Source organism: Euleptes europaea, chromosome 7 (assembly GCF_029931775.1).
Source record: "Euleptes europaea isolate rEulEur1 chromosome 7, rEulEur1.hap1, whole genome shotgun sequence".
Lineage (NCBI taxonomy): Eukaryota > Metazoa > Chordata > Lepidosauria > Squamata > Sphaerodactylidae > Euleptes > Euleptes europaea.
The window spans coordinates 44,709,076-44,732,438 of record NC_079318.1 but is presented as its reverse complement, the minus strand read 5'-3'; the positions used below and the strand labels follow the sequence as shown (position 1 = coordinate 44,732,438).

At 40.5% G+C, this 23,363-nt stretch overlaps 1 protein-coding gene across 8 annotated transcripts in view; it reads right to left on the bottom strand.

The window, feature by feature from the left end:
- Positions 1–23,363, bottom strand: part of CDC42BPA (CDC42 binding protein kinase alpha) — a 190,097-nt gene that overhangs the window by 78,039 nt on the left and 88,695 nt on the right. For all 8 annotated transcript variants that reach the window (XM_056853948.1, XM_056853941.1, XM_056853945.1 and 5 more), the window contains exons 6-11: positions 16,715–16,808; positions 14,164–14,364; positions 13,195–13,443; positions 12,210–12,289; positions 9,536–9,702; positions 7,464–7,586 (exon numbers count right to left, since the gene is read on the bottom strand). In XM_056853948.1, coding sequence (XP_056709926.1) covers positions 7,464–7,586; positions 9,536–9,702; positions 12,210–12,289; positions 13,195–13,443; positions 14,164–14,364; positions 16,715–16,808 — 914 coding nt within the window. The remainder of the gene's footprint in view (positions 1–7,463; positions 7,587–9,535; positions 9,703–12,209; positions 12,290–13,194; positions 13,444–14,163; positions 14,365–16,714; positions 16,809–23,363) is intronic.

Sequence of the window (23,363 nt, the reverse complement as noted above, 5' to 3'; positions counted from 1 at the left end):
GCAAGTTAACTAGAAGAGTCCCCCGTAGGTGTGTGCATTTTAAAGTGAAACTGGCAAAAAATGTATTACTCAACAGCTGGAAGGCAATTTCCTGTTGATCATTTAAACATTATATTCAGATGGCTGCTTATTTCTAATGTTAACACCATTTGTGTTTCTATGCCTTATCTTTTTTTCTGTCACCACATAAAGGAACGTATTTTTAAACCCTTTATTTAAAAACAAAACTGTTCATCACTTTGAAAGTAAACATGATTTTAAAAATACAGCTAAAACAAGCCCAGTATGTCACAAACTTGAGAACAAAATATACAAACCCATTATTGAAAAATGAACAGGGAAATAAAAACATATATGTTGTATGTGTGTTACATTTTTTTCTTTCAAAAAGAAACTTTAAACAAATCTTTAAATAGAGTGTTATATGGTCTCATGGACTTTAAAAAAAATGAAAATCCAAGGTTGCAGGGCTCTGCAAGTGGAACAGATCTTTCCTGCCTCCTCTGGTTTTGGTAGCTCTTTATACCACCTGAAAAGCTGCTCTTGAGGGGTGGGGGAACTGTCAGGAAAAAAGTGGGTGGCAGGACTTCAGTGTGAGTGGGAAATCATAAGATCTCCCCCCACATGACTAGATGACCCTGGTGGTCCCTTCCAACTCTATGATTCTATATAGAAGCAAGAGTGTTTGCTGCTTGTGCGATGGTACCTTTAGACCCAACTCCTGGACTTAGGGTTGCCAGCTCCCTCTTCACTACTGGCAGGAGGTTTTTGAGGTGGAGCCTGAGGAGAACGGGGTTTGGAGAGGGGAGGGACTTCAATGCCATAGAGACCAATTGCCAGAGCGGCCATTTTCTCCATGTGAACTGGAGATCTCCAGCTAGTACCAGGAGGCTGGCAACCCTACCGGGACTCCAATCCAGGGAAAGCCATATTTCCATCAGCATTTAAGTGCAACCCATTTTATCTGAATTAGATGCCTGTGTTATCCTCTTCCTCTTAATGGACATGCTTCTAAAAGACCAACTCTGACAGCCACCTCCTTAGGTGCCCAAGCCATTGGAATGCAGAAGTTCTACACACAGCCAGATTCTACCATGTAAAATTCTTGTAACTTTTTAAAAAAACATTTAGAAAACTTAAATGATAGATGTAGCTCAATGCCAGAAATTAACTCTCCCCTGAAGTCACCAGGCCAAGCAAGTTTATATGCAGCTAGAGTGCCAAAATAAATCTATCCTTCATGCGTCAGCTACCTTGTTCTCCGGTCTACTCTTTGCTTTACATTTTTCACTATATTAAAGATTCCTCAAAGTTTCTCCCATTTAACTCAGATAACAAAATACAGTAACTTTCATCTCAAAAACTGAAAGCATATGTTAACTTGTCATTTTACAGGATTAGAGAGAGACAAAAATGTCATAACTTACCAAGGCCCCTGCTGAGCAGAGCCTCAAGCATGACACATCACTGCTATTATTTACACCAGCAATGTTCTTTTATATTTTAGCTACATTTTTAAAATTATGTTTTATGTAAAATAATTTACAGTGCCATCCTAACTTTGCTTAGGGTGGCACTCTGAAGCAATAAATATTTCATTCAAGCTCCAGTTCCTATAATGGAATGATAAATAAGTTTTCATCCTGTACTTTAGGGTAGCAGATGTAATTTCACATGTAAGAAGTTGTAATTTCATGTGTAAATAAGCTGAGGTCGCAAGAAGATAACTGGCAAGCACTCAGATGACCACAAAGAGCGCTGCAAGTAAACGGCGTCCAAATTTTTAGCCACTTTGGAAACATTCAGGCCAGCCAACCGGATGAATGCAGCATTCAGTCCTTTCTGGAGCATAAGCATTCGTAGGAAAACTGGCGTAGACTGTTCTACCAGAAAGACCTCAGATGCCACAATGGCACCTGAGAATCCTTCAGAAGCAGACTGATGCTGCATGTTTGTCCTGTTTGTCTCTATCTTTCTATCTGTGAACACATGACACTGCCTTATACTGAACCAGACCCTTGGTCCATCAAAGTCAGTATTGTCTACTCAGACCGGCAGCAGCTCTCCAGGGTCTCAAGCAGAGGTCTTTCACATCACCTATCTATCTGTACTATCATCCATCTATCTGTACTATCTATCTGTTTTATCTATCCATCTGTTCTATCTATCTATCTATCTGCTGTACCACACTATACTTATTTCCATGTAAATATGCACAAGATCCGGATAGACATTAAGAATTTCTAGGTGCCACTGTGGGGTTGGAGGTCTTTTTGTTTCCGAGATGCATGCATAGTTCATTTTAAATAAACAGATGAACAAACAAGCCAGAGCTGAACCATTCTCAGGGGAGGGGGGGTGCATACTAAGAAAGACAACATGAGAACAGGAATACAATGGCACCAGCAACTCTTAGAAATGAGATAAGGAGTCTGGTTTTGTGACATCAACCACTCCAATCATGTTATGGCCCTATGTCTATTTTTTCCTTCTGGTTACAGAACTATATTCCAGTTACCCAAGGCAACAATTTCAACTTTATGCAATAGTTACCACTGTGTAGCAGTCTATAAAGAACCACTTCTATATAATGCCATACAGATAAAACTGATGAAGTGAAGGCAATTTTCAAGTTAAGGTAAGAAATACTGTGCAGGAAATTCAATATGTATAACTTTAAAGTGATAAAAGAAAATTTCTGCTTGAAAAGATTACTACCTTCTCCTACTTTAGCATATTCCAGGATGCAAAAGTGCTATCAAAAACCACCTTCATACTGTTAAGTAAAAGAGTACAGGCACACAAGATAAGCTTCTAAGCATTCACTGTCATCTGCCTCTTGGAAAAGGTGTTCCTGTTTCAACACAAATTTCACAAGAATCCTCAAGAACTGGAAGAAAAAATTCAAGAATCAAAAATCTTGTCTCTAAATCATGTATTTGTACAGTGATTTTGATCCCTACTTAAAAGCCATTTCTTGGAACAAGTAGACTTCTCCACAGAATAGTATATTAGCCATACATTTCTTTTAAGCCTTCATACCTGGATATGTGGTTTACAAAAGAAACCAAATCAGATTATAAACTCTTCCATAAGTATCCTAACAAAAGTTGGGATGCCAGAGTTATTCAGCGTAAGTTTTTCCATCTACAGTTCACTTGGACAGAAAACACATTCCTGTTCAACTGTGCTCCCAGAAGAAACAGCTATATTTTAAAGGGATTCTTTTAAAAATTCTCAAATAGGATGATATTATCTTCCAATTTTATTCCAACTATGCAGCCAAACCACAGACACACTTCAAAATGCCAAGAAAACTAGTTTAGTTGTCTCACTGTTTATTTTAACCTTTGTTTCTAGCAAGTAAGTATGATTACAATCAGAATTATGATCACAAACTCTTCATGTCTGAAATATCAAGAACTAACATTAATTCAAAAAGAGTGCAGGCTCCTAGGACAACATATAAAATGATGGGGATGAATAACTTAATGCCATATATCTATATCTATGGGAGTAACAGCAAACTGCTTTAAAAGTCTGGCATGTTTCCAGTCTTCACAGCTACATTCCATGCGTTTGCAAAGACAACTGGAAAACCTTTGCAGCCCCAGGGGCAAGGAAAGGAATGAGGGTGCAGGGAGGATAAACTACAGACACCTTGCTGGAAGAAAACAGGCCACAGTTTTTATTGAGTACAATCTCAGTCGCATTGAGCCTGGATCCAGCATCAGGTAACCCGCCTACCAGCCGATGACACCAACCCTGACCCCAGCCTGCCTGCAGGAAGAAAACCACACGGGATGACAAGTCTGGGGTTTCCACTTGGGCTTGAGCCACTGCGTGGTTCCCTTGCCACCTGAGGGCTACAGCTGGGTGACAGCCCACCAGCTGGGCATGTTGCTGGATAGCCTAACCCCCAAGACCCCTTATGGGGTTCCGCAGACCAAGGGAGGCAGGCACACAGCCTTCTCCCAAGACTGGATCCAGTCTGATGCCCAAACTGCCTATGAAAAGCTGTGACAGGAGCATACGGTACACCAAGACCCCCATCATGGCAAAATCACAAAAACAAGGGGAGGGTGGGTGAGGAAGCAGCCACAGACGGAGAGGCCCAGTACCCAGTAGTGGCTCCTTAAATTTCTAGGCGCGGACCCCAACGAAGCCTTGGGCCTCCTGGTCAGCCCAGGGGGACCCGCCCCTCCCCAACTGGCATGAAGCTGATTGGCTCCTGTCTTGGAGCCTGGACCCCATTGCTGCTGCCATATGGTGCCGTTGGGGAGCCAGGTATGAACCCCCTTCCCTGCACTCAAGACTCCTGGCTGAAAAAGCAGCCTTCAGTGAGTCCAGGGCTGTTGCTTTCTGTAATTTTTAATAGACTCGCTGCTCACTGATTAACAAAATGAATTATGGGGCTCACAATCGCAGCTTGAAAAAGTGCTACTGTGTAGTGTGCCTGTGGCTGAGGATGAAGTGGCCACTAAAACTGATTATGCACATATACAATGGCTGCCTCAGAAGAGTATATAACAGAGATTACAGAGAATGTGTATGAAGAAGGCCTTTAAACAGCTGAGAGTGTGAAATAGATGCCAAATAAAATATTACTTCATAACTGCAAGTCCCAGCATAGGAGTATTTCCTGAATATATATCCTGGTCAGAGAGGAAGCTGAAGCTCAGAATAAAACTTGTACTGCTCCATTATAGTAAATGGATAGCCCAAGATTCACTCTGGAACAGAGTGGACCTATCAAACTGATAGAGACGGAGTCTAAAGAACTCTTCTATTACTTGCCCATACAGAGTTAAGCGTGCCATTTTTCCCAAGTATGGCATACAGCAACTTCATGCCTTCACAAAATATCTGGTACCTGAGATCTGCCAGAGTTCCAAGCAAAGTGGTCAAGCTGAGGTTGACTGTCACAGCCTGATACAGGTGGACAAACAGGGAAACCACCACCATAGAGGTGTCCCAGTTCAGACAGGGGCCTTACAAGCCAAGAAGAGATAAGAACATGAGAAGAGCCCAGGTGGATCAGACTAGTGGTTCATCTAATCCAGCATCCTGCCTCACACAGTGGCCAACTAGTTCCTCTGGAGGGCAAACAACATGGCATAGAGGCCAGTATCATAACATTATCTGCCTTGGTCACCTCTCTTATTTCCTGCTCCATCTCAAGATCTGTCTCAAGGATTTGATCAGGTACAACCGCAATTTTAAGTAGCCCTTAGGGCTTAGTATTTCCACCCATATCGCTTCTGTTGAGAAGTTAATATCAACTAGCTGGTTGTCCCCGACCCAAGAAGTGTCTGGCTGTCCTCAACCAGGGACAAGGCTTTTTCAGCCCTGGTACCAGCTGGTGGAACTCTATTAACCTATCTACACAGCTTATGATGTCTGCAATCTTCACACCAGGCAGGCAAGTCACCATGTGGTCAAAATGCTGTCACAGATCCCTCTCTCTATTCCTAAAAATCGAATCATCTACTACCAAAAGCCCACCTCACCCCAATCCCAGAGCCATACCCTTGGTATGAGAGGATATTGGTGCATCACCCAATGAAGGTGATCACATCCCTTCTCCTCAGACTGACCCCCTCCGACCTCAAGACTCTCACTCTCCATAAAAGCAGAAGAGCTGTCGGCACAGGAGTGCGACTGTCCTGTTAAGTTCCTGAATGTTTAGTCCCCTGAACTCTCTCTTTCTCTGCCTCAGCCTCTCCAGGTTGGTAACCCTAGCCTCAAGGGAGTGAACTGTGAAACTGCTCCCTGTGAGCTAAGAGTTCAATGCTTCGAGTACATACCCATGATTTCTTCCCAGTGGGTAAATAATCATACACGGGGCACTCCCTGCAAAATACTGGATAGCCTCCTCTCCCCTGCTGGCTTTTTATTTTCATAACTGGTTTAGCTGTTTAAATCTGTTTTTAGAGTGAAATTTGGTGCTTTCCTGAATGTGTGTGGATTTCTGTAGCAAGAAGGATACAGCAGCACACCACCCCCCTTGTTGATGTGGAGCTTGTATGTCCTTTCTCAGGAAACTCAAACTAAAGGGGTTTCTCCTGCATCCCCTCACCCTCCCTGTCTGAACTCCCAAGCTCAATTTCCTTGTAAGAAACCCTGTCTGAAGAACTGGTTGCAAGGCCCAGGAGCAAGCCCCACACGGAATCCCAAGTGCCTCTTACAGAGTCAGTCTATTACTCAGTCAGTGATTACAACCAAACTTGCATCAATATCATCCATTAAAGAGAAAGCTGACAACAGTAAAGGGCTTTGCTGAAGTAGGAGGACCAAGAAGGTCAGCAGTGAGGGAACAAAAACATAAGAAAACCCCTTCTGACTCAGACTAAAGCCCAACTGTTTTAATACCTTGTTTCCTACAGTTGTGAGGAGATGCTTCTGGAAAGTTCTGTTTTCTCTTCAGCAACGGGCATTCAGGGGCTCTCTGAATCGGGAAGTTCCTTTTTAGTTATCATTGCTAACAGCTATGGCTAGACTATGCTCCATGAACTTGTCCATGTTTTTAAGCCAGTGCCATCACCACATGTCTGGCAGCAAATTCCATAATGGAATTATGTACTGTGTGAGGTAGCACTTCTTTTGTCAACCTGGAGCCTAACACTTTAGGTGACCCCCCCCCCCGATTCCAAGTGCTACAAGGAGGAAAAATTACTTTCTATCCACTTTCTCCAAACATGCACTAATTTCTACACTCAGCCACCCCCTATCCTGCATCCTCTTAGTAAGCATTCTTCTAAATTTAGAAGCCCCTTTATCATATTCCAGTGATTTTGAACAGGAGCCATGCAGCCTCCTCAGAGGCTGATTTCTACTGTTCACTCCTGATCCTCCTTCCACCACACAGATCCCACAGTCTCTCCTCCTCCTCCTTAAAGTCCACCTGGCCTCAACCATACATTTGGTTCCCCCTCCCTGTGCTTTCCCCCACCATTACTTACCCTCCTGATCTTCCCCTCACCTAGGCCTCTTGCCCAAATGCCCAGCTGTTTGCCCCACCTGCTGTTTTCCTCACTGACTCTTGTTCTCCACTCACACCTCTACAGTTCCTATTTCCCGCCTCTGTCCTCTCCCTGCTTACTGTCATCTGTTGTTACCTACCCTAGCTTAACTAGCCCCATTGTGTGGCTTCTTTGATCCACACATGGGGGAACTACCAACAGAAATTCACAAATAGTGTAAAACTGACAGAACAAAAAGAACAGAATCAGGACCTTGCTCAAAAATACAGAAAGAACAAAAAACATAAAAGTGCAAAAAGACTGATTGTTATTTTCTAATGTGAATGAAATCTAAAACAAACAAAAAAAGAACTAGCAAAATTAAAACTGTTTTCTCCTAATTGATGGCTCTCCCTCCTTCGGTGTGGATCTTTCACTAAAGAAACTCCCTCAAAACAAACATCAATAAAATACACCAAAACATTAAAAAGCTAGACTTACCAGTCACCTGTTTTTGCAGCTTTTCAATGTCTTCTTTTAGGCTTTTAATTTCTAAGTCTTTGCTTGCTGTTAAAGGACCGTCTACAGTTGAGTAATGTAGGGCCTGGACTGTCTGCGTAGACTCTTTTCATAAAATACACAAACAAAAACAGAAAATTGAGACTTCAGTGGCATACCAAGACTTTAGTGTCACATGGAAAGGGCTGACATCTTGAGACCTCTTTCAATATAATGTACTTTCCAAGGAAAGCCCAAGGCAGTGTTGTGGCCCCACAGCAGACAAAGGAAAATACCTCTGTCACACTTAGTGAGGAAAAAACAAAGCTTTAATGAATCTATTAAAGTTTTCCTAAGTTTTCCTCACTCCAGATTGCTTGGACTTCCTACTCTCCAGAGAGATTACCACATTCTGAATTTGAGAAACCCCATTCCCCCCACCACCACAATGTGAAGGAAACTCTATGAAAATTTGCACTAAACTATATAACAGCTCCTGTTATAGGAACAAGAAAGCAGAATATTACATATACTGCCTCCCTGGGTAAAAGATTCTTTGTTTCATCAAGTGACTGTATTAAATGTACAAATATATTAGGTGTATTTATGCCCTATAGTATAAAATAATATTTTCTTACAACTTAATTTTACAGAAAATTATTAACAATTAGCCCTTCAAATCCTTATTCATATTATTAATCCTAATGTTTCTGTTAATGTCTCCCCACTCCCACTTTCCTCCATCTGTTGCTGTCACTTTCTCTCTGTACTTTGCTATTCTTATTCATTTATTTAGGACATTTAGATGCCACCTCTCTAGAGTCTTACTATTCTGGTTTCAGCTACATGTGCCTAAGGCCGCCAGTACTACTTCTGTGCAGAGAGCCTTCAACTGTGTTGCTCACTATCTATTCTCTTTCTTTCCTTTAGGAAATGTATCTGCTGTCTTCTCCATGATCTCTAGCTGGGTGGCTTCTTACCAGTTGCAACCCAGAGCATCTAAGCTGCTAATTCACCTTTCATGTTGTTCTCTCTCCACCCCCTGCTTTTTCTATAGCCCCTTCCAACTCTATGGTTCTATGATTCTATCTCTTGCCAAATCCTGCTGCTTTCTATGTCCTTTCAGAATTTGCTATTTTCTTTCATCTTATACTGCAAACAACCTTATTCAGTCTCTTGTCACCTGTTTAAGTGACTATTTCAATTCAATTCACAAAAGCTTTTCTGTTTCTACTTCAAAAAATTTCTCCTCTCTCAATTCCATTCTTCACTGTCATCACGATTCTCTAATATATATGGTCATAATGTAGAGCCTCCAGTGGTTTATCTGTCATCTTATTCCATCCGGTCTTAATAAATTCTTGAATCTGCTTTTCCCTCCTATTTCTTCACATTCCACCTTATACTATCTGATCTGCTGAGACTAGATCTACCCATTACTTATACAGGTCAGGAAGATTACTTCAGTTCATTACCTCTGCTACTAGCTAGTGTTGGGAACTCAGTCTCCCAAAATTCACTGGTAGCTTTTTTAAAATCACACTTGCAATCCAATCTTAAACAAGCATAAATCTTTCTAAATCAATGGGCTTAGAAAGATGTAACTCTGCTTAGCATTGCAATGTTAGAACCCCATCTTTTCACTCCAGCCTTCTACAAGCTGTTGTCTTACTCAGTTTCCCTCTGCCTCTAAAACATTTTACAAGCTTGGGGACAAAGGCTGTCTCAGTTTAATTCCATACAATGCTTTATTTCTTTAAATGTGTTTTAGAAATAAACTGTGATAATTGGATGAAAAATTATCCAGTTGTCTTTGCACATTATACCGTTTTTAACCGTCTCCATTTCCGCTGGCAAAAATGTATTTTGTTCATCCAAACTTTTACTAAGCCAGTGTTCCAGCATCTACATAAATTATTTTAAAAGCCATGTATGGGACATTTTTAAAAAACGGGGCAAAAAACAGATAGGAAACATTTCAGAAAATTCACAGCAAAGTCTTTCACAATATGACGAACATTTCACAAAACCACAATTTAGTTTAACTCAAACAAATACTCAAAGGTCCTTCATACCTTGAAGTTTTCTACTAAGTTCAAGTTTTTCCTGTTCCAGGCGTCTTATTCGCCTCTCATATGCCTCTGTGGCTAAGGTATCCTCAAGTGTCCTTTGAACGGTGGCATCAAGGTCCACAGCAGGTTGCCCAGCAGCAAATCTTAAACTACTGCAATCCGAAAGGACACTGAAATGATAGTTTATTGTTTTAGAAACAAAAAAACCTTAGACAGATTTTACCAGTATTTCAACTTAATCTTTATTCTAGCAGAACAACAGTGCTATCCTAAGCAGGGTTACACCCTTCTAAGTCCACTGAAGCACTTAGGATGGCACTGCAAGTATTCTAAATTTTACACTAGGATAAACAAAGTAGATACCAGCATAAATGTTTAAAATAACAACAGTGGTGTAGCTTACAGATATGTCATACGTTGTGCAGAGCTGCAAAAATAAATCCATCCATTCAGAGCACACACTGATTTGCAACTACATGGACGTTTGAAAGGGAGCCGCAGCCCATCCTGGTGCCCAACAGCAGCACTTGTAATATACACGTAAGGTAAACACTTTTATAGCAATCATGTATTACATTTTAAAAATGTCAGGTGTGAAAGTACCCACAGTGAAGGTAATGCCTTGTGTCAAGAGGGAAGCCATCTTAGAAGAAAATTCTACCTAAAACTCTCATATTCTGGCACTCTGACTGCTTGCAGGTGTCAGTCAACCCCCCCTTATACTGAGGGTTATTCGCCAGGTCATCTCAAGAGCCCCTTAATTAGTTCACACAATTCAGCTGTAAACCTGGTATGGGAGGGGGGACTCACTCTTCCCCCAGAAAGTACCATGGAGACAGCACTGTAATTGGTTTGGAAGGTCAGGAGGCTATGGCCAGCAACACCTATATTATAGACTATAGCAGAAAGAGAACATTCCCTTCTTATCCCTTTTCCTCCATTGACCACCCTTTTTTGCTTGAAGACACTCTGTGTAAGCTCTGGAACAGCATGCTTCAGTTGTAACAACCAGCACTGCTGCCATTAGAATAAGCAAGCAGCATAGGCAGTCAGCCTTTTGTTATTTTGTATGTACTCTGACTCCACTGAAGTCTAGGTCTTATTTTCAAGAACTTTTCTTGAAGTTCTTCAATAAAGCCTTTTTGCTTCATTTTCATGGGAGTTACTGGGGAGTGACCTGAGCCTACCCATGCCAGAGTTTGGTTACATTATCGCACTGGCAGGGTCTGCTTTGACACCTTTTATGCCACCAAGTGCCGCATACTACTGGTGCAGCTTTTCCTTTACATCCTCCATGCAAATTTCATTATGTTATTGGGCAGAAGTGAACTACCGACTTCATCCAGGAAAACCACAAATTATTTGTTGTTACGTTCCGCACTAAGAATTCATTCAGGAAACAGAAAAGAATGAAAAGGAACTTACATGTGCACAGATTAAATGGAGAAGAAAAAAAATCAGGACACAGGAATTTGCAACTCATCCTATAAATATTGTCGAAGGCTTTCATGGTCAGAGTTCATTGGTTCTTGTAGGTTATCCGGGCTGTGTGACTGTGGTCTTGGTATTTTCTTTCCTGAAGTTTCGCCCGCAGCTGTGGCAGGCATCTTCAGAGGAGTAACACTGAAGGACAGTGTCTCTCAGTGTCAAGTGTGTAGGAAGAGTAATATATAGTCAGAAAGGGGTTGGGTTTGAGCTGAATCATTGTCCTGCAAAAAGTATCAAAGGTAATGTGCTAATCATTGTCCAGTAAGTATCAAGATAATGTGCTAATGAGGGTGTGATATGTTAATATGGAACCATTGTATCCTGAAGTGATCTGTTAATGTGTGAAACATGAAAGATACTGCAGACTTGGCCAACCTGAGAAATCAGCAGTGGCTGAACATGGACTGACACAAACAGGACACAGGGTCTTATTCCAAGACACTGAAAGACTGGACAATTCTACCAACTATTTTGTCAGATTGCACAGAGAAGCCATTGAAATTCATAAACATCAGCACAACTTTAACAGAAAAGAAGAGAGTTTAAGAATGAATAAGGCTTGGCTTCCTGTCCTGAAAACCTCCAGACCAACAAAGACTACAGTCCACAATAGCCATGCAGATTAGCTTTGGATTTCACACATTAACAGATCACTTCAGGATACAATGGTTCCATATTAACATACCACACCCTCATTAGCACATTATCTTGATACTTACAGGACAATGATTAGCACATTACCTTTGGTACTTTTTGTAGGACAATGATTCAGCTCAAACCCAACCCCTTTCTGACTATATATTACTCTTCCTACACACTTGACACTGAGAGACACTGTCCTTCAGTGTTACTCTTCTGAAGATGCCTGCCACAGCTGCGGGCGAAACGTCAGGAAAGAAAATACCAAGACCACGGTCACACAGCCTGGATAACCTACAAGAATCATCTAATAAACTTGTAACTAAAATGACTTGTTAGTGTAGATCAGAGGTTCCCAAACTGTGCTCCACGAAACATCTCCTAGTGCTCCATGAAGAGATTGGAAAGAAAAATACTACTGTCGTTCGGTTTAATATATAGGTGCTAGGTGAAAATTAGTGCTCCGTGACAAATTTCTCTCCCAAAAAGTGCTCCATGACTCAAAACGTTTGGGAGCCTCTGGTGTAGATTATTACAAATTTCTACTCACCAGTTACTTGTGTATGTGAATCCTACAAATGGCAGATGATGGCCCGAAAATGCAGTATGTGTTGGTGGGGGCATTGTCTCCTGGTGGATAAAAGAACATTGTACAAAATTTGATTTTAGTAGTTTGAGGGAGGGGAACCCTGATGTATTTGAATGCAGGGGACAACAGAAAACTGTTCACCCAGGGCCAGTAGCAACTGGCTCTGGGACATAAATGAATAACCAGGCCTCTTTCTTCCTTGATGGAAAGGACACTGCACAGCTAATTCAGCTGCCTTTACTAGACTTTTAAGGTACTACAGTGGTCTGAATGATCAGGTCCAGGGTTCGTTATACCCAACCACACCTGCCAACTAAAGAGCAAAAAGGAAAGTACTCTTTCCTGTTGGAAGGAAGTACATCATACAATACTGCTTCTACATGCTCAGGCTCTCCCAGCAAGGTAGAGAAGTGGGTACGTTTTAAAAATATATATTGATTGCTTAAAGCAATCATTCAATATAACATGTCAAATATACCACATAAAGAAAATCTCAATTTTCAGGTGTTTACATTTTGGATATAACTTAGGGTTGCCAACCAGGTGGTGGCCAGAAATCTCCTGCTATTACAATTCATCTCCAGCTGATAGAGATCAGTTCACCTGGAGAAAATGGCTGCTTTGGCAATTGGACTCTATGGCATTGAAGTCCCTCCCCAAACCCTGCTCTCCTCAGGCTCTGCCCCAAAAACCTCCTGCTGGTGGTGAAGAGGGACCTGGCAACCCTAATATAACTCCACTTGCTATCTTGTACACAGTTAACAGTGCAATACTAAGCAGAGTTACCCTTTAATATTAAGGACTTTGATATACTTAGAAGGATGTAACACGGTTTAGGATTGCATTGTAAATAACTCTGATACTCAAGTGCTAGTCTTCTGAAGAATTCAGAATACAAAACAGATAAAAAATCAAATTTTGGAGAAGCTACACTCATATAACTCACAGAATTCTTTAAACAATCATCATCCACATCAAAGTTTGATGTATCCGTTGGACTGCTAACTTCAGGGATGTAAGGTGCTTCACAGTTTCGAATGTTATCCCAGTCAATCCCTGCAAAGAATGGGTGGTTCTTAAAATCTTCTATCCCATTCTGTCCAAGTCTGTGTTCTCTGCTGCAGATGAGCCTACGAATTAGGTCTTTTGCATGTTCAGATACATCCGCCACTTGGACAGGAAACTGAAACCTCTCCTTAAAGAAAAGATTGTGAAAATTAGGGGCACAGCAAGATCTTATGAATAGTTTCTTGCAACTAGAAGTTGCTGCCAATTGATTTTACTCAGTTGCCTCTTTTTTATTACTGCTGTGGTCATTGCTCTGTCTTTCTTGTTCCAAGAACCAACAACAACAAATAATTTGGCAATAACTAAGGTTAAACATTTATTCATGCAGTGAATACTCTGTTGCCTGTTGGACTTAATGGTAAAACAGTACATGTTTCAGAAATTCTGAGATTTCCACTACAATTCTGTTGTACTTAATTATAATGGGTTCGATCCTGCAATTCCCCTCTGCTAAGTGAGGAGTTTTGCTCTGAAGCAAGACTTCTCAGTTAGTGAAACCCACTGATACTCAATCCTACAACTACCTGTATACAACAAACTAATAACCCAATTACTTCAAAATAATGCAGCATAAGCATGGTATATAAATACACAATAATCAAAAGGTTGCCATCATACCGACTTAGAAATTATTTTAACCAGCATCAAAAGAAACTACTACTACAAACATCTGATGTACTAAATATCATCATTACAATGATAGTACAAAAGAGAAAGCTGATTAGAATCAAGTCCATAACCAACACATTCTATCAGAAGGTAATCAATTAATAAATAACATGATAGTTAGCAGAATTAGTGGTTCTTCAAGATTAATGGATTACATTTACAAAGTTGGGTCACTCACTTTATGGTTCATGATCTTTCCATAGGTCTCCACTAAGGACTCCGCATAAAAGGGAGTTTCTCCGTAAAGCATTTCATACATGCAAACGCCAAGGGACCACCAATCACATTCAGGGCCATACTTTCCTTTTCCATCTTCCATGGCCTGCAGAATTTCTGGAGAAATATAGTCTGGTGTTCCAACTGCCACTGAAGACTGAACCTGCAAGAATTAGCAGTTTAATAACTAAAAATGATCTTCAATATCATGCTTTCTTCTTTGCGCAGATGTGTATGTTTCAAGTGGTAATGGAGATGGAAGTAAAGAAGGTGACATTTTCCAGCAGGCCACTCTAGGGTGGTAAGGAAGGCTTTATCAGAGTTTCAAGCTACAGGTAACCTCTCACAGTCTACCCTCTAGGGTTCAGCAGCAGATCTTGTTGCTGGCCATTGCTGCGAAAGCAAATTCTATATTTCTGCAGAGTTCTATTTTCTTTCCAACCGGCTGTCCTATATCTTTCCAGACCACAGTCCCAGCCCCAGCATCACCAAGTGCTTAATTAAGTGGCAAGAATGTAAAGAAGTATGCTATTTTAATTGACCTTGAGTGGCCAAGTAGTGAAATTCTTGAACTTTGGAGATTTCCAAATATCCTTGTTGCAAAATCATCATTTACTAATTTGAAGAGGTGGGGAAACCACAACAATCAGTGCCTCTCCATAGTTGGGAACAACATGACTAAGGCAGGCCAAGTTCTTTAGGCCATATTCTAACCTCCCTATAACTTCCTTGCCTTTTTACTCCTTTCACTGGGCACAGTCTCAGTGTCGCAAGTTATATTTAGATATTTATATGCAATTTTTCTCCCAGATGAGGACCCCAAACAGATTACAACACCATTCTTCCCTCCTCCATTGTATCCTCACAATAATTACACTATGAGGTTCAATTGGCTGAGACAGTGTGAATGGCCTAAAGTCACCCAGCAAGCTTTCATGGCAGAGTGGTAATTCAAACCTGTGTGTTCTAGATCCTACTGTGACACTCCAAGTAGTACATTACATTGGTTTTCAGTGACATGCTGGCTCTGAGGCTGCTGCTATCACAGGGACATCAAATGCCTCCAATTGTTTATATGTGAAGTGGCAATACAAGGGCCAGATGAACCCTTCATGCTTCCCTTTGTGCCATGCTTGAGTGAGTGGATTAATCAGGTCACACTGAATGGAGGAGTGTGGTCTTTCTCTCTGCTATGTGTCAATTGTCTCCCACAATCTCTCAGAGTTGGATCTCAACTGTGTGTGTGTAAAGTGCCTTCAAGTCGCAGCCGACTTATGGCGACCCCTTTTGGGGTTTTCATGGCAGGAGACGAACAGAGGTGGTTTGCCAGTGCCTTCCTCTGCACAGCAACCCTGGTATTCCTTGGTGGTCTCCCATCCAAACCCAACCAGGGCCAACCCTGCTTAGCTTCTGAGATCTGACGAGATCAGGCTAGCCTGGGCCATCCAGGTCAGGGCTGGATCTCAACTACCACCAACAAAAGGAACATAGATCTTTGCAACATTCCCCTCCCCAATAGTCCCTATCAACCTCCAGAAACTACATTCCAGGAGTCATGAGACCTGCCTTGATTAATAGCCATACATGGCAGGGACAACAGGAAAGGGGTGAAATCGCCATATCCTACTTCTTCTGTCAGCAGCAAAGATCCATGCTTTATACTGGCAGTAAAAAGGATTTAAACTCCTCATTCCAGCAATTCATGGACCCTCTCCCCTATTCACACCTCCAATCATATGTATTTTGCTCATTCTTTACTAAAAGCATCCAAACTCTGCAACTGGAGGCCCAAATTTTTTGTGGCAATACTGAGAAATAAGTGAAACTTCTCTCAGTATGTATTATGTATTCTTATCAGAGATTTATGGAATTGCAGATTTTGGATAAAGAAAGAAATCATCAACGTCTTTCCCCCAATTTTTCTATAGTTCCGAAAAATAAGGATAATGGTGGAAAAGACTAAACGTTTTGGGAGTACTGATGTCTTTATTGCGAATAGTTTTGCAAATCAGAATAAATGTCATTTCCCCATCTATTCATGGTTTTCTAAACAACCAGGCCATAGGTTATTTTAGCAATGAACTTTAAAGTTATCAACAATGCTTGTCCAAAGATATTTATCCAGTTAATTTTATTTTTTAATATTGTTAATGTTCGAACGTCAGTAACAGAGAATTCATGAAGTAGACAAGTTACGAAGCAGAGAGGTCCATGTAGCTCAATAATCAATATCATATGATCCTTTTTAACAGCTATATATTCAGTTTTAAGTATGGAGGCCAACATCAGTAATGCTGCCAAAATCTGAATGTTTGGGTGGATCGTGAAACCCCTCATTTGCCAACAGAACTGCTCACCTATTTACAACCACCACAAACAAACACTATCAACATCAGTACTAAAATGGTCATTTTACAGGTAGGAATGTTTATTAATATCACCATTTATAGTGACAAATATGGGACAGAAATGAATGGTAGCAGAAATAATACATTAGCTATTTTCTAATTTACCGTTCCATCTTCCATCAGTTTTAGACATGAGCCGAAATCTGCTAACCGAATATGTCCGTTCATATCCATTAAGATGTTGTCTGGCTTGATATCCCTATAAATGAAATCATTTGGGTCATTCCACCTTAATTCACATTACGTTTGGACAATCATAGTAAAACATTTTACGTTCTAATTGTTTGTACTTTTGTTTGTGATTCATCCACAACTGATAACACATACCTTGAAAGATAAAAATATAATGTTAAACACATGAAGCTGCCTTATGCTGGTACTTCAATTGTCTACTCCGACTGGCAGCGCTCTCCAGAGTCTCAGGCAGAGGGCTTTCATATCACCTACTCATTGATCCTTTTAACTTAAGGTTGCCACCTCCAGGTACTAGCTGGAGATCTCCTGCTATTACAACTGATCTCCAGCTGATAGAGATCAGTCCACCTGGAGAAAATGGCCGGTTTGGCAATCAGACTCTATAGCATTGAAGTCCCTCCCCACCCTAAACCCTGCTCTCCTCAGGCTCTGCCCCAAAAACCTCCCACCGGTGGCGAAGAAGGACCTGGCAACCCTATTTTAACTGGAGATGCCAGGGATTTAACATGGGACCTTCTGATAGGCTAAGCAGAGATGCTCTACGACTGAGCCACAGCCCCTTATCAAAAGCAGGAATGAAATCCAATTAGATAAATTTTAATCATAGAAGCTTGTATCCAATCACACATATCAAAGATTTAAGGACAAAAGTTTTCTTACAAGGGGTTAGGAATTTCCACTGATTCTCACTTCCACTGCAGACCCCCACTTTGCCCCCTATGCTGTTCTTGGGGGTCAACTGATGCCAAAGAACAAAACTGGGCATGTGCTCTACATGAAGGAGATTCAGAAGGTGCATTAGTACAGTAGCAGATCTACTGTTTAGCACTAGTTATAGGGAGCATGACTCACCAGTAATCAAGCCAATATGGCTTAGTGGTCAAAGTTTGGATCTGGAAGACTCTGGTTCAAATGCCAACTCTGCTATGGGAACTTGCTGGGTGACCTAACACCAGTCACATACTCTCAGCCTAACCTACATCACAAGGTTGTTGTGAGGATACAGTGGAGGAGAATTATGAGAGCCACTTTGGGCCCCGAATGGGGAAAAAGGCAGGGTATAAATGTAGTGAATAAATAAGAAAAACAATACAGAGTTGCACTGGTAGTTGATTTGCATCCAGGCCTAATTCAATTATTATAAGCTTTACAGTCCTGAACAACCTAGGACTAGCTTTCTTAAAGAACTGCCTACTCCTAACAAGCCGGCTTCCAAGTTGAGATTAGGTTGAGGGACCCCTCTCTGTATGCCCCACCTTCTGAAATGAAGTGGGTGGCCAAAAGGAATACTATATTTTCTGTTGCGGCATGTCAGGTTGGCAATGCACTCTGTACAGCCATGTGCCTGGCAATCAGTTTACTGGGAATTTAGTGCTCAGGAAAGATTTTGTTTTTTAATACCCAGTCATGTCCTTGAGAGGTGTGTTTTAGTGATCCTGAACCCAGTTTTTGAGCTTTTCATTTTAAATTTTTATAATAATGTGTTCTAATGTGTTGATGTTTATTGTTTTATGGTTATTATATTGTTTTGTGTTAAGATTTATATGCTGTTATCTACCTCTGGAATCTGTTTGATTGAGAGTATGGGCATGTGCACAGGGTGATTGCTGAAGTTGGCGGTGTCACAGAAAACTTTCTTTGGCATTGAGGATCAAAACAAAACAAAAAGGCCAAGGAGGAGGTGCCTACTGACTTAACTACAATCACACAGAGACAGGTGTGGCTTTGTAGGCAGAATGTGGGAATGAGAACAGAGAAATACTAGAGTCACATGCAACCTTGAGTTTCCAATTTGATTTGAGAAATTATCTGATCTGTTCGCTGGGTGGGCTCAGCTGCTTCCCACATGCAAATAGAAAAAAGTCACAGTATGCTGGATGAGGGTGGCCATGGCTGGCTACATATACTGTACTTTACAATATTGATGCTATCTATGCCTGTAAATTCAGGCTACAAATACCTTACATAAACTACTTGCATCACTAGCTTTCTTATATATTTATGTAATTTATTTACTTCATTTATACTCCACTTTTCTCCCCAATGGGTACCCAGAGGGGTTTATCACATTCTCCCTTCCTCCATTTTATGCTCACTGAAACAAACCTGTGAGAACATTTTGGCTCTCCCTGCCTGTATTTTATCCTCTCAACAACCATGGGAGGTTGGCTAGGCAGAGAGCAAGCTTCCATGGCAGAGTGGAGATTTGAAGCTGGGTCTCCCAGATCCTACTGCAATACTCTATCTGCTATATCACACTGGCTCAAATCATTAAAATATTAATGCCTTGGTATACAAATACTTATTAGCATCAATAAGAAAATATGAAATATGAAAACCAACTGTCCTTTTCATTATAACGTTATAGCAAAAACAAGAGGTACCCTATTATGGAAACTTTAAAAATAAAGGTAAAAGTAGTCCACTGTGCAAGCACCGGGTCATTACTGATCCATGGGGCCACATCACAACGTTTACTAGGCAGACTATGTTTATGGGGTAGTTTGCCATTGCCTTCCCCAGTCATCTACACTTTACCCCCAGCTGGGTTCTCATTTTACTGACCTCAGAAGGATGGAAAGCTGAGTCAACCTTGAATCGGCTACCTGAAACCGACTTCCGTTGCAATCGAACTCAGGTTGTGAGCAGAGTTTTGACTGCAGTACTGCAGCTTACCACTCTGCGCCAAGGGGCTCCTTATGGCAACTTAAGCCATGTCTTAACAATTACAACCAAACCCAAGATGAACACAAGCATTTATTGCTGTCAGAATAGAATGTATAATCAACTCAGCAGCTAGCCTTCTGTGATTCTACGTAAAATATATACCAGAAAATTTGTATTTTTAATGCTTAGTGTCTATGCCCATTAGCAAAGTTTTATTTCATCATGAGCATGAGACCAATGAACAATTCATTAAGAAGCACACAATCACACAAATAAATAGATAATGTTGCCCAGGGCTTAGTCATATATTTCCAGAGAAAGGGAATGCAGTAAAAACAGCCAACAGAGCAAAGAAAGTAGGGATGCCAACTTCCCGGTGGGACCTGGGGATCTCTCAGAATACCACATCTCCAGATTACAGAAATCAGTTCCCCTGGATGAAATGGATGCTTTGGATTTTAGACTCTATGGCATTGTCCCCCACTGAGGTCTCTTTCCTTCCCAGGCCCCATCCCCAAATTCCCAACCTGGATCTGGCAACCCTACCCCCTCAATCCCCCCGCCAGTAGCCAGGGGGGACCTGGCAACCCTAAAAAGATGTATGCTTTTCACTACTTGATTACATGTGTGCAAGTATTGCTATTACTATAGAACAGCTCACTGGAAACAACAGAGAGTTAACCACCCAAATGTCCACCTTTCTTGAAGGCCAAGTTCAAATGCAGCAGAAACAAAACTGGCAGTCGTAAGTACATACCAGTCACTTTAAAAAGTTTATAAATGCCAAAAAGGGCACCAGATTGCAGCCTTTCTTTTTACAACAGAAGAAACCAAAAACAGCACACAAGGCAACAATGCAATATAAATATAATATAAAGGGAAAATATGAAATAGTGACAAGTTATAATACATATACAAATACAAACAAATCACACACACATAAAATGCACATAGAACAACAAAAATCCCAGTCGTTCAATTAGGTACTTTTTTAACAGTACAAACATGATATGCCAAGGTAAGTATTGATTATAATCTTAAAATCTTTTAGCAATCATGGAGTGCATAACATTTTCTTCTTTTCAGAACAAGCAAAGCAACAGACTAGGAGAAATCCACAGTCAAAGCAGCAAGGGATGTGTCGTCTAGATCATGTGACCACGTTTAGCCATAACCTTCATCAGCTGTTCAATCTGTGCATAATAAAACATACCTAAATAACAATACTTCAATATATAATTGTATTTCTTAACTCTTAATAAAATGCTGTCAAAAATTGCAAGTCATATTATGTTGCTCACCTCACAAAAAGGGATAATACATGCCCAAAAAGACCATAATAGGTCAGAATTCACAGCAGCCCGTCCGGCTCTCTAGTAGAATCAATGTAGGAACGATATGGGCATTATCCGTCCGTGTATGTAATAAGGTTAAAGATACAGGTGGAAGTAATAAAGGTTATAGCAGCTCACTGACGGGAAAGGATTCCTTAAAGGAACAAGGAATAAATTCCTTTCTATAGAATGAAGGAAAAACCAATTTCAGTATTGTGACTGGCAGGTGCCAGGGTCCAGAACAAAAAAATGAACTTAGTTTCCATTTGTAGAAGAATTTTTTGGAGATTTTGCTGGTCATGGAGTCGCCCCCGGTATTGCCACAAAACGCAAAAAGACATGTCATTTTCAGAGTGGCCCTTTTCTAAAAAAGGCGATGTTAAAGGTGCCTCAAGAATGCGAGCCCATATCCTAGAGCAATCCTCACATATACGAGTTCTAACCGTTCTAATGGTGCTGCCCACATACATCAATTGGCATTTACAAAAAATACAATAAACAACTTGTTTTGAAGCACAGTTTGAAAAATGACGTAAAGCAAATTTAAAACCAGTGCTTACTGAAGTCAGTTCTTTAACTGGTAAGCAAAATTGCAAACGGAGCAGGAGCCACGTCGGTGATGTCCTACAGCTGGAGGAAGCCAAGCACTCGAAGAAGATCCGAATACAGGATTAACCATAGGGGAATCAGTATGTATAATGGTATCCCTAATAACTCGTGGCCGACGTAAGCCACATAAGGGAAGAGACTGACACCCGGGAATTGTCTCAAGAATATGCCAATGTCTCTTGACAATGTTGTTTATCAAATGTGAATGAGAGCTGAACTGCAAAGACCAACTGATCTTATTCGGTTCCTCAAGCACTTATAATCGATCCCTTTTTAGACCCACATCTACTTTCAATCCCCATAGTCAAACCACTTTATTCAAACATTTCAACATCTTGTATTGAGAAACGTTTCAAATATGGAAAACATAACATTCCTTCACATGTCAATTTCACTCCAGCGCAACAATCTGTTCTTGAGGGCTTGAGGAATGACAAATCTATTATTATCAAGGCAGCTGACAAAGGGGGCGCTATCGTGATTATGAATGGAAAATATTATGATAATGAAAATCTTTGTCAATTGAATAATTCTCATTTTTACCGACCTTTGCCATCTAACCCAGTGAAATCTATAGACCTCATAATCAGAACCACCATTTATGAGGCACTTAATGCTGGCTACATCAATCAACATGTAGCTGATTTTCTTATCAACAAATATCCCAGGACTCCTATTTTTTATACATTGCCTAAAGTCCACAAAGCCACTCGACCACCCTTAGGATGTCCCATTATTTCAGGCTCTGCCTCCCAACTGGAGCCTATAGCTAAATATCTTGATTACTATCTCAAGCCTTTCATATCTTCTACCCCTTCCTTCATACTGGATTCTAGGGATTTTATTTCCCAATTGGAAGGACACCCCATACCACCGCACTCTGTTTTGGCCAGTTTGGATGTGTCCTCTTTGTACACCAATATACCCTTACCTGAAGTCCGGACCATCATTCTCGATCTATGGGATTCTAGATTTGACTGAACTCCACCTACTATTCTTTTTGAACATAATTATTTTCGGTACAGGGATCAATTTTATTTATAGGTTAATGCACAGATTGAACAGCTGATGAAGCTTATGGCGAAACGTGGTCACATGATCTAGACGACACGTCCCTTGCTGCTTTGACTGTGGATTTCTCCTAGTCTGTTGCTTTGCTTGTTCTGAAAAGAAGAAGATGTTACGCACTCCATGATTGCTAAAAGATTTTAAGATTATAATCAATACTTACCTTGGCATATCATGTTTGTATTGTTAGAAAAAGTACCTAATTGAACGACTGGGATTTTTGTTGTTCTATGTGCATTTTATGTGGTTGTGATTTGTTTGTATTTGTATATGTATTATAACTTGTCACTATTTCACATTTTCACTTTATATTATATTTATATTGCATTGTTGCCTTGTGTTTTTGGTTTCTTCTGTTAACTATACAGCACAGAGCCAATCTTTTTTCTGGTTTCTTTTTACAACAGCACCTGCTGATTTCTCTTATGCAGTCTACCAGACATAAACTGATCGCATAATGAATTTTAAAAAGTAATGAATATATCTTGAAGTTCAAGGAAAAACTTTACAGAAACACTGAAACTTCATCCATAGGCTTCAGTAATGTTTGATTCAAATCCCCGTAGATATCTGCTCTCTCAAATTTACTAAATACGGTATGTACTTTCTTATACATGGTATTAATGAATGCCATATTTTGGTTGAATTTTTGTTATTGCTTGCTTTATTAGCATTTAATTTCATAAAGGAACCAAAGCCAGATTAATTGTATTGTGATAATTCCTAAAAACCCTATTTCTCCTAGAACTAGAAATCTGTCCGAATTTCATTCAAAAAATACCAATGGATCTGCTTTAAGGAATTCTTTATGAAATTTAAATGCTAATAAAGCAAGCAATAACACACAACAGGATATATACATTTACCAGCCAACATACTCA